Below are 12,452 nucleotides of genomic sequence, written 5' to 3' on the forward strand. Positions count from 1 at the left end.
TAGTGACTACTGTCAAAAGAGAGGTCTCAACAACAAGTACAAAATGTGAATGCTCCTGTAAGCAAATACTGTAAGTGTAGGTCACATATTCAGCAGTTCAGCCCGCCTGCGTCAAATTCCATAACCCACCATTTAGACTCAACTACAGTCAGTATTTTAAATTGTGTTTCTATGGCAGTGAAACCTCTTTGCATGCTTGATGGTTGTCAGACCTATTTTCTTCACGTTGCAACTGCAAAATATTGCTGTTGACTGCTATGAGAGAATGTTAATACTGCAGAGAAATAAAGAATGATAAAAGCAGGGAAATCCCTCTTTCTCAACCTCCATCCTACTTGTCTTTTTTTTTCCTCCAGAAGCAGCTGGGTAAAACTCCCACATGTCCTTCCCTGTTTGCGCTGCCAGCGTTGTAGGAGGAAGCTTTTCTCCTAGCCCAGTAAATCTGGGGGATGAATGGACTAAGAACAGCTCTGCAGACAAAGACTGGGGGCATACTGGTGGATGAAAAGTTTGACATGAGCTGGCAATGTGCACTTGCAGCCCAGAAGACCAATCGTATCTTTATGATGAAGGTGGTGAAGCACTGGAAGATGCTGCCCAGAGAAGCTCGGGATGCCTCATCCTTGGAAGTGTTCCAGGTCAGGTTGGATGGGGCTTTGATCACCCTGGTCTAGTGAAAGATGTCCCTGCTCATTGCAGGGGGGTTGGACTAACTGATTTTAAAGGTCCCTTCTGAGCCAAACCTTTCTGTGATTCTAAGATTCTATGAAATCTGCTGCTTACCTGAGAGATAGATGTTGTCCCCAGCGCTGACCACGCTGAAAAACTCTCGATCATAGAAGGGCAGGCTGGCCAGCGGGTACCACTTGTTGTTTTGAGGATTTAAGCAAGTGACCGCTGTCAAAGCACGTTGATTCATGCCAATCATCTGACGACCCCCAACTAGGACTATTACCTCAGCCACACCTAGGATTCAAGTAAGAAAAATCATACTATTAAAAAGGGACATCTCTCAACCACGCAAGATCCTATAAAAAAATACTCATAATTAAGGGTAATTTTAATGTATCATATGTAAATCTGTTTTAGACTGTACAATCAAACCAGGAAGGGTGAGAAAAGAGGGAGTGCGTGTGTGTGGGGAGTGGTGGGTGAGGAATGACACTATGAACATGCTTGAGAGAACTTGGGAGGGCGTGTGCCATCTGGGCAAAACTTGAGGGGGCAAGAAATAAAAAGCCAGTTCCAAGTAAAGATGTCCATTGACTTCAATAGTCTTTGAATGAGACCTGCATGGAGCAAATTCCTGGATAAAATGGCAATTTTGTCAAGGATTGTGATGGGTTTGGAGACTGGCCATTATCCAGGGAAAGTGTGTTTGGACTCTAACCTGAAGAAGATGTTCTCACACTAAAGCTAATATCTGGAGGAGATTTATGCTATGGGTATGGTTGTTCATTCTGATCTTCTCTCTGCATATCCGCATATACTCTGTTAACATATAATTTTCTGCTGTGTGTTTTTGTTTGTTTATGCAGATGATGTGCTCAAGCCATGAGTCAGGGTCTTTGCGTACTAGGTGCTAGGAAACATGACGGAGATAGACCCTGCCCTAATGTAGTTATTAACTGAGATTTAGCTGTATGTGAACAGCTCCCCAAGACTGTAACACACAATGTGTACAGACAGCTGAATTTTCTGTTTGTGCAAATGAGCCAAACTTTTGAAACCCAAAACCCAGAGTTTTTAGTCCCATTTTACAGCCAGAGCTGAGTCACATCTGATCTGAGTGTTACTCCAGACTCATCCCCACAGCGATGGGTCACAGTTTAACTCTGGGACCTTTTCTAGCTCCAACCCCAAGAGTCAAGTGCTGGCGACAGTTTGGATTTAGCATTTAGCAGAAGTGTCTAAAATCCTTCTGCAGCAATTGTAAGCCCCGGTGCAACTTGTTGCCAGGAGAAGTAGGCTCAGAAGCAGGACCACGAGGCCTTGAGATGGAAGGAATCGCCATTTCGGGAGCTGTGCTCGTGGCGGTACCCAATGCCGTGATGTGTTACGGTGCCCAGAGACACGTATGCGCGGGGGGGGGCGTCAGAAGTGCAGAAATGAGATTGCCAGCAGGAGAGATTAGGAGCTGCAGCGGAGCGAAATGCGTCTTCAGAGCAATGGATTATCGTCATTCTTCATTAATGTTTTCAAAAAATATATTTGTGTCATTCAGGCAAGGTTACTCTCTTAAAAGTTATTAAGTTAAAGTGCTTTACAGTTTTAAATAAATATTTCTCAGTTACAAGAGATCATTATTTTTGTGCCATACCAGAAAATCTAATCACCTGTGCAAGGCATAACTTGATTATAATCAATGACCTCGAGAGGGCATGTGACATGCTGCAGCGAGTCCACAAAGGATGTTTAGAGATCCTTTGTGCCTACATGAATGCTGTTGATATGCAAAATAACATGATTCTATATAATTAGGCTCTGACCTAAAAAACTATAATCACCCTCTCTTACCCCAAGAGAATCACTTTCCCCTCATCAACAAGCTTCTGGAAATGGATCATATTACACCTACAATTTTATATACATAAAATAAGCACTTTTCAAAAATCCCTTCAAACATCACACCATTAGTTGTCTTCAATGAAAGACTTTTTAGGGTAGATTGTTATTGAAAGTCCTCTACGCTTCATCCTTCTGAAAGGTACCTTGATGAGGCATCTCCAGAAGCTGCAAATGCCGCGGTTTGATATGCCATCGCCGTGCCGCATTAGCATTAGTGGCAGCGACAGAAAGTTTTGCCTGGCTTTGAGATTGTACTTAGGGGAGGCAGAAGTACAGGCAGCATGTTAAAATAATTCACCTGCTTCATCTGACTCCTCCTTGGATGCAGTGTCCCTACGTGACAGTTGTGCTACTCTCTGTTCAACAAATATTTAGGATATTTCTCACACTACCATGATACAGGCTGTGCTGGTGAGTTGGGTTTTTTTAATGTATTTTTCCAAAAAGGAAAATGCATATGTTCCTCAGGTGAGAAGCTTCTTGAAATGGCATGGTTCTCCACAGCTATTGGGTTTTTAAAACGGAATATATCACGTGTGGTCCGTTTGTTCTGGAGGCAGCCAACAGCCTGAACTGGTGCTGTAAGACTCGGGGTAGGAACATAATATATCTACATAGGCTGTGAAAGTGAAGCTGTTCTGTGAATATTAATCAGCTGCTCCCTGCAGGAGGCTGGATGGTAAAGAAGCAAATTTGTCACCTGTTTTTGCAGCTAGAGAAACTGAGGCACGGAGGGCAAGGGGCTCACTTTCAGGACAACAGGGACATGTCACAGCCTCTGGCAAAACTAGTAATTCCCAAAACTTTGGCATCTCGAAATCTAGTTTCAGACGCACACATCTCCACACCTGTGATGGACCATTGGGAGAAGCTCCTACATGCTTGATCAAAGCAGAAACGGAAAACTGAGCTTGAAATATCACCAGACTCCAAGAAAGAGCCAAGGGAAGGAGCCACGGTCCATGTCCCATCCCAGGACATGTCCTGGCCATGCTGGGAACTGCCAGAGTCACGGAGGGAAGTTTTGCTTTACCTGCAGAGAGCCTGGGCCGGGTCCTCGGCGTCTGCATCTCCTGTCGGGCGTGTGGCAGCATGTGATAACGTTTGGCTTCGTTTACCAGGTCCCGGCAAGCCTCCGAAGACTTTATCAACTCCTCGTTGTCAACGACGTTCAGCAGATAGCTGGGATGGATGAAGGGGAGGCGCACCACCGCCAGCAACTCCGCAGCGTACTGGGATGGAGGGAAAAATAATAACACCCTGCAGCCTTTGTGCTGGAGTTCAGCCCCTTGGCATCTCCATCTCCTCCCCTGAAAACTGTCCCGTCACCCAACCTGGAAAGACACTTATCATGGATGCTGGATACAACCCCTGCCTAGAGATCAGGTGGGACAGAAACAACAGCCCTCAGTGCTCTCTGACCCAGGCTGGTTTTGGTCCCAGGAGACTGAAAACAAACTTCAAAAGGTGGCAACTCCTGTTATAAAGCACCATATGGATGGGGTTTTTGAAAGAAAAGCTCATTCTGAACTCAGGCTGAATATAACACCGTGTGCCACTGGAGACATGGAGTCAGCTTTTGAGTTTTCTGAATTAACCTTGAAATGTGAGTATTGTTGCACCATAAACAAAGCAAAACAAAACAAAACAAAACAAAACAAGTCTTTTCTGGCACTATAAATGTGAAACAAAAGCCGGTAAGTAGGGTGGATTTCAACAACTGCTATGGCAGAGACTGAATAATATCAGTCAATTTGCTAAAGGCCTTTTAATTAATAGGGTTTATTTGCTGGTGAAACAAATAAAGTAGTTCTAGATTTTGGGGAAATCAGACTCCAGAGGGTGCTATACAAATACTGACAGTAAGTTTCATCTTCTAAATAAATATATTAAACCTCGGAGAGCAAAGGACACCCGAGCAAATGAAGCTGTCTGTCACTGAACACGGCTTAAAGGAGAACAAAACCCCAAGAGAGAAAACTGCAATCATAAAACCAAGAGTCCATCCCCAGATTATTCTTTTTATATATAATTGGTTATATCACAACACAGCACAAGAGTGCAGTGAAAAGCAGAGTAATAGGAAAATGTGGTTCTCAAGAAGCAAGGCACACAAACAGGATGCAAACTATGGGTGCACAGCAAGAAAAGATAATCATCTGCCGTAATAAATATTCATACAGCCGCAGCATCCAAAGATCCCAACTGGGATTGAGGCCAGGATGCAAATAAATATTTCTGAGGTCCGTGCAACTGGTCCTGAGAAACACTGGGTGCCAGCAGCATCTGCTGGCCCAGAGATGCCTCCGGTCTTCCAGAAGCTACTTGGCTCTCGCTCTCTGTTCCAGCAGCGTGCCTGTCCCTGCAGCCTGTGACAGCCAGGTCATAGCAGGAGCAGGGACAGGAATGGGGCAGGAATGTGGCCTGAGCCAGCTAAGGGGCTGGCTGGGCAGGTGGGCATGCAGTGACACCCAGGATGGCTCCCAGGGCTTCCCCTTTCCCTGTCCAAATTGAAGAACCAGGCTTCATTTAGGAGGAAAACAGCATCTCTCCTCCCGACAGCAGGTGGAGGGAGGTGATTCTGCCCCTCTGCTCCGCTCTGGTGAGACCCCACCTGCAGTTCTGTGTCCAGCTCTGGAGCCCTCAGCACAGGACACACATGGACCTGTTGGAGAGGGGCCAGAGGAGCCACAGAAATGATCCGAGGCTGGAACAGCTCTGCTGGGAGGACAGGCTGAGAGAGCTGGGATTGTTCAGCCTGGAGAAAAGAAGGCTCCAGGGAGACCTTATTGCAGCCTTTCAGTGCTTAAAAGTGACCTATAAGAAAGATGGGGACAGACTTTTTGTCAGGGCCTGTTGCGACAGGACGAGGATTTATGGTTTTAAACTAAAGGAGGGGAGATTCAGGCCAGACATCAGAAAATTTTTTTTTACACTGAGGGTGCTGAAACCCTGGCCCAGGTTGCCCAGAGAGGTGGTGGATGCCCCATCCCTGGAGACATCCCAGGCCAGGCCGGACGGGGCTCTGAGCAACCTGATCTGGGTGAAGATGTCCCTGCTCATGGCAGGGGTTGGTCTGGATGAGCTTTGAAGGTCCCTTCAAACCAAACTATTCTATGATTCTATGATCCTAATTCACACCATTCTGCTGTTGGAGAGCCACGTCAGCTTGGTGCAAGCTCAGTGAAAGCAAAGACGCGATCACCTCGTGGGGAGCTGAGCCCACATGGCAGCAGGAAGAGGACCACGTCTCAGCCCCTTGCTCGCCAGCCCTCCTCGACACTGGGGCCAGCAATTTTAGGTACAGCCCAAAGACTTTAGGTCTGGCCACCCTGCTGTCTGCAGATGAAAAGGAGAAGTGATGTAAAAGGCGCAGGAAAATAACTGCGCTCTTCTGGAAAAAATCCCACATGAGCAACGAGTCCGTGGCTCATCACTATTACCTTCAGCACAGCATGGGGCTCTGTAGGGCTTGATATCACTTCATCAGCCTCCAAACTAGAAAAGAAGATGCTCTTCTCTTTTCCCTTGCTGTAATCTATTTCTAAGGCACTTTCTAGGAGGTAAAACGGCTGCTCCCCTTTTCCCTGGAGTCACAAATGTCAGACACTTGGCTGCAGATATCTTAATGTCATTAAACGGTACCTTGTAGGAGAAGGAGTAGTGGACATATGGCAGTGGGTGGCAAAGCTCTGATTTCAGGAAGAGCTTTTTTTAACAAGGTTGGGGGCGTTTAACCTTACACAGGAGCCAAGACGGAACGTGGCATCGGGACATGGGAATAATGCAGATAGCGAGTATACTGGGGATGAGCCAGACAACCCCCACAGGGGAGGTTAATCCCCACTACAGGTGGCTCAGGAAGCAGCAAGAGTCGCTAAAGGGCAGTTTAAATAAACTTGTAAAATATATGGAGTGTCTAGCGGAGCCAGCACCTTCTCTCAGTGCGGTGGGACACGGCAGAGCTGCCCATGGTGCTTCCGAGGAAGATCTGCGCTGGAACCAGCCGTACCATGAACCAAGGGAAAACACAGGCACAAACCGCGGTGCAAATACATCAGGACACGGGGCTCGACAGACACCATGATGTCCCACAGCTGAGTGTGAATTAGCATTGGGAAGAGAGCTCCTCTCGGGCAGGGACAATTCCCACAGCCCGGCAGAGCGATCACCTCCATCTCCCACCTTTCCCAGAATAAATGGGGCAGTTCTGCTGCCTGAGCACAGCGAGCTCTCCCTCCCGCTCGCCCACCTTGCTTTAATTAGATAAGTGAGAAAATCTGATTCTGTTTCTCTCCTGGATTTCCCCCCCGCTCCCTTCTCTCCTCTTTTGTCTGAGCTCGTGGCTTATTTTGAAGGGGAATAATAATTAGAACATGTTGCTCCCTTTCATCAGCTTGAAAGTTAATGTCACATATCAAAACCAATGTCACTTTTCACTCTTATTTTTCCCTTTGCTCAAACAGCTGAAGAAAGTCAGCTTTGCATGTGTATGTGTGTGTGTGTGTGTCTGTGTGTGCATGACCTCGCACAGTCGTGACTCTGGCTCATCGCTGATGGTATTAAGGGTACATATAATCGCAGTGTTTTTCACCAAGGGATCTGTAGAGTATGTACCATCGTAGCGTCTCTAGAGAAGACAGGAGAGGCTTTTATAAACCAAAGGCTTTTTGTACCAGCTCTTTTAAGCACTATAGTGAAGGGTGAATTTCATTTAGCCTCACTGATTTAAGAATATTCAAGTGATTTAGGCAATCAGCAGCCTTTTTCTTTTGGATACTCCCTTATGAAGGCTTCCCAGCTCTGTTAGCTGTGATTGTACTAAATATCCTGTTACTATTATCCTTTTCATTTAAGATTGGAATAAGCATCGTAAAGCATTTCAGCCTCCTTACCATCTGTTATTTGCTCTCCATTCTCTCTTGTCTTTCCGTTGTTCCTTATACAGCTATGAAATATCGGCTGCACCTACTGATGTTACTGGTTTTTATTAAAACAGCAGTATATCTGCGCAGGGCACGTTGCCAAATTCAGCAGAAAACAACCTCCGGTCCCTGGAGTTGCAGTTTACACCTGTAACTCTGAGGGTGTTTTCTTCTCGCTAGTTGGCTGTAGGCTTTGGCTGGACAAGTAGAAATATTTCTCAGGTCTTTGCTGGGAATCACTTAAAACTACTCTACAACCTGCATCACATGCCTGGGTGAAGCAGAAAATATTAATGTTCCTTCTGGCCTAAAACTGGAAGTTATCAGCTCATAGACATGGGAGACCATGCCTCAGCTCCTTGAAAATGGACATCATTATGCAAAAATCTAATGAAAGCTTAAAATGCTAGGGAAGTTTTTGAACACTGTCAGGACTGTTTGTTTTTCAGGTGACATGAACTTTAGCATGGGTCCTGTTGGATGAAGGGAGCTGCTTGGGTTTTGTGCCAGCAATGGGTTGGTCCATAAACTCCTTGCTGAGTGATGACACTCCTGGATACCCCACAATGCCAGGGACAGCCGGGGGGATCCTGCAGGAGCCAGGGCACTGCCACCACAGGAGCAAAGGCTTTTTGGACAGTTACTAGGGACACAGCAGGGCAGCGACTTTTGGGAGATGCTGTCTGGCCCATTCAAGGCACCTATTTCACCGATACCAATGCTGGTGGCTGAACTGAAAGCAGAGTTTTCACCCAGCCTACAATCACAAGCGTGCTTCATAAAAAACAGGGAAGGAAAGAATCTTAGGTGATCTTATCTTTCCTTAATTATCTAAACATTTCGTGGGAGAAATTCAGCTCTACATTCAGACACCTAAATAGGTACATACAAGCAAGTATTTACTTGTCAGCTAGACATGTGTAAACTCACGTTATAATTAATAGAGGTTTAGTCAACACACTTAACAAAGTCCCCATAGCAATATGAGCTGAGCAGCTGCATCACTCATCGGGTGAAGCAGCAAGTATCAGTGTCCCCTTCTGGCCTGGAACTGCGAGCCATCAGCTCTGGGGAAGGGGCCGCACTCCTCGCACCATGCCTCAGACCGTGCCACATTAATTTGCCTACAATCAGATGTCAACCCAAACTGGAGGCTGGTTACTTCTTCCCTCTAGTGGGATTTTTGAGGTCCAGTTGCCCTGGGTGTTGTGCTTGGGTCACAATCACATCAGGGAGTCTAAATGTCATCATTAGGTCAGTGTTGACTCCACGGAATATGTGATCAATGTGATGTGCTACACCATGAAGGTGACCCCTTTAAGACTTTCCCTAATGAGCTGTTCATACACAAGTTTTAGCCTGGAAAGGGCTCTGGGGAGACACTATTGTGGCCTTTCTACACTTAAAAGGGGCTTGTAAGATGGGGACAGACACTTTAATAGGACCTGTAGTGTCAGGACAAGGGGAAATAGTTTTAAACTAAAAGAAGGGAGATTCAGACTAGATATAAGGAAGAAATTTTTCATGTTCAGCGTGGCGAAACACTGTCCCAGGTTGGCCAGAGAGGTGGTGGATGAACCATCCCTGGAGACATCCCAGGCCAGGCTGGATGGGGCTCTGAGCAACCTGATCTGGGTGAAGATGTCCCTGCTCATGGCAGGGGGCTTGGACTGGATGAGCTTTGAAGGTCCCTTCCAACCCAAACTATTCTATGATTCTGTGATAAATTACTCCCATCTCGATAGGCAGGCCCGAGCCTGAGCAAACTAGATTACAAAACAGTTGTTTTTGTTCCTGGCTGGTAGTTTGAGTGAGGACATTTACTTTGCTAAACTTTTGTGACATTTCTTCTCCTACTAATTATATCAGCATTATGAACACTTGCTTGCAAGTGAGCTTTGTTCTGGTATCTTCTAAGTCTCAGTTACAAAGCCCTCTTCAGTATCACATTAAAAAATATCTTTTTATTCTCAAATCCCTAATCCAGTAAAATCCTCACAGGTATTCTCCGAAAGGACTCTCACTGTGCTCCTGCATAGACTTGGGCTACAACAGTACACAGTTAGTTTTAAAAGGAAATATGTTTACTGCTACAGAGTGAAATTTCCTGCTCATTAAATGCTACACTGGAAAGCTCTCAAGATTTTTAACATTTTTGAAGTAATGCCCAGAGAGGTTAAAATAACGTTTCCCTTATGCCTTATAACTCATCTGTCTAGTTTACTGTTCTTTCTACAAAGGACCCTTTGTGCTATCTGCCTAAAGAAACAGGCTTCAGCTAAAAATACAAATACAGAAGTTAGATTATCCACATTGCGATAGGGTTTTGCTCCAACAAACTGCTGTTTCAGCTCTTTATGCATAACTCCAAGGGAATTTTAAAAACATTATGAAGCAGGAATGCATTCGATTCATCTGAGAGCAACGAAGGCGATTTGTTGTGTCACATAAACCCTGGGTTCGGACTCGCCCTGTGTTTCACAGCAGCCTGATCGGAGAGCTGCAGCAAGGACCTCCTTGGATGGAATCACAGAATGTCAGGGATTGGAAGTGACCTCGAAAGCTCATCCAGTCCAGTCCCCCTGCCGGAGCAGGAACACCCAGATGAGGTTACACAGGAAGGTGTCCAGGTGGGTTTGAATGTCTCCAGAGTAGGAGACTCCACAATCCCCCTGGGCAGCCTGTTCCAGTGTCTGTCACCCTCACTGAGAAGAAGTTTCTTCTCAAATTTAAGTGGAACCTCTTGTGTTCCAGTTTGAACCCATTACCCCTTGTCCTATCACTGGTTGTCACAGAGAAGAGCCTGGCTCCATCCTCGTGACACTCACCCTTTATATATCTGTAAACGTTAATAAGGTCACCCATCAGTCTCCTGAGGGTGAGTGAGGAAGAAGGTGTTGGGGATGGATCTGAAGCAACGTCAGCTCCCTACTCCATAAACCTCCTTCAGGTGAGAAGAGGGCACTCTAATTAAAATAAAACTACACCAAACCCTCAAAACAGCAGATGCCAGCCTTTGATACCTACCCCTTCGCCAGGTATGAACCATCCAGCCAGCTCTGCTAATGGTGGCCAAGCAAGAAGGTGCTCTGGAGTGGTGACCTGAGTGGTCCCTCCCCACAACCATCTTCAGCCCAGCCCAGGCTTCCCCAGCAGGTTGCCTGACTTGATATTCAAAATTGATATTGCCTGACTTGATATTCAAAAATGATATTCAAAATATTGCCAGCTCCAAGTTTCCAAGCACAAACCCAGCTCTCTGGTGCACTCGGTATATTTATTAATCACACATATTGACTTCCTGGAGCTGCAGTGCTGCCTTCAGATTAAACCAAAAGGCTTGGTAGCATCAGCCAACAGTCTCACAATATGACAAGATAAACACATGACAGAAAACCTGGTCTGCAGGCACCAGTGGCTTGGTGACGGGATGCCACGTGCATAAATCTCAAGCCTAGCAAGAAGGACAAAGCAGCCTCTCTTTCTTTCTGAAATAAGGTTTCAATGTGACGTGTTTATGGCGGTAGAGCTGACTAAACACTGTAATGTCATCAGTGCCACATAAAGCTAACTGCTGTCCTCTTCTCTGAACTGTTTGCACAGAGGCAGGTATTTCTAGCAGTAAGATGATGAAAGTTTTTTAAATACACAGGAAGATAGATCATTGATCCACCATTCTTGGAATTTACCTGATACTGAGGCTTAAAGAAACCCCACTCTCACCATGCAATCTCTGTCTTGCTGCCTAACTAAACCTCCTAAGTTCCCCCAAAATTTACTACAGTGGTGAGTGATGTTTCATTTGTTTATGGGCAGTCACCTATACAAACATCCGTATGCACAGACGTACCTCGAACACGCCACCAACACCAAAATGGCTGAAGCTTCTATAACGCTTCACAAAACCAAGTAAACTCTTGATACATCCACCCTACAACACACTGACACGTGAAAACATGTGCAATAAGTCTCCAAAATGCTTCTTGTCTACGGTGTAAATCTATTTTATTTCTGAAGATCCACCCTGAGCGCTGGGGCCACGGGCAGGACGAGGCAACGCAAGTGACCACATGTGAGGAGTTAATGGCAGATACGCGACTTTCTAAGGCTGATGCTTCAGCAACAACCGAGAAATATTTTGTAAAAAGTAGGAAAATATGTTGGAAATCCGACACATTAAGAAACTGAGAGGACTGGGAAACAAAGAAACTGCTCAAACCAATTTAAACTTCTGAGAAATAATTCAGCAAATAGTGAAGGGTATCCCTTTAAAAAGACTTAGAAATTTAGTATGGGGGGGTATTTAAGGAACTGCTGATATCACCTGCACACCTGCATCCTCTTATTTTTTTTATTTAAAGCAGTTTCTTCCTCCAGTATACAACCAGGGGCATGTTCCTGCGCTGATTCTGTTCCTGCTGCTGCCTTTTCTTCTCCCTCTCTAAGCCCATTCCAGCTCTGACTGTGTCTGCAAAAGCTTCATCTAAATCTGAGCTCTTTGAGCAGCCCGTCCCTGGGAAATCACAGAGGTTACTGCTCTTCCCTTGCGTTTTTCACTTTCACAGAAATTGGAGCATCTTGCACTTTCATTACGACATCTTTTTGAATTTGTCTGCCTTTCCCACAAATGGATTCTAAAGCATTGGAGTTGTGTGGGCTTTTCAAAGAAGCCTAATTGAACCATAATAAAAGTGTTAGAGCCTAATTCACTTAGGCTCTCCTGGAAGCTTCCTTTTCATCCTTATTCCAGCACTGCTTTCTTGAAGGCTAATGACCTTAAGTAAATTGACCAATTAATTTCTTATTTTGATGAACATCAGTAATTTGTAAATGCTGGTATTGGGCATCAGCTTCTGAATGTATCATTACCTCCTTGTCACTGCAGAGCAGAGCTGGGTTGTGCTTATTCCTTGTCAGATTCTCAGTTTTCTTGGAGCGTGCTGCTCTTCTGTGTAACTT

The 12,452-nt window shown here is 45.4% G+C and overlaps 1 protein-coding gene across 3 annotated transcripts in view; it reads right to left on the reverse strand.

Moving 5' to 3' along the window:
- The window catches only part of KLHL29 (kelch like family member 29), a 419,493-nt gene that overhangs the window by 34,644 nt on the left and 372,397 nt on the right, over positions 1-12,452 (reverse strand). For all 3 annotated transcript variants that reach the window (XM_065055772.1, XM_065055771.1, XM_005510118.4), the window contains 2 exons: positions 3,602-3,800; positions 784-966 (listed from right to left, as the gene is read on the reverse strand). In XM_065055772.1, the coding sequence (XP_064911844.1) occupies positions 784-966; positions 3,602-3,800 (382 nt within the window). The remainder of the gene's footprint in view (positions 1-783; positions 967-3,601; positions 3,801-12,452) is intronic.

This window comes from Columba livia, chromosome 3 (assembly GCF_036013475.1).
Source record: "Columba livia isolate bColLiv1 breed racing homer chromosome 3, bColLiv1.pat.W.v2, whole genome shotgun sequence".
Taxonomy (NCBI): Eukaryota; Metazoa; Chordata; class Aves; order Columbiformes; family Columbidae; genus Columba; species Columba livia.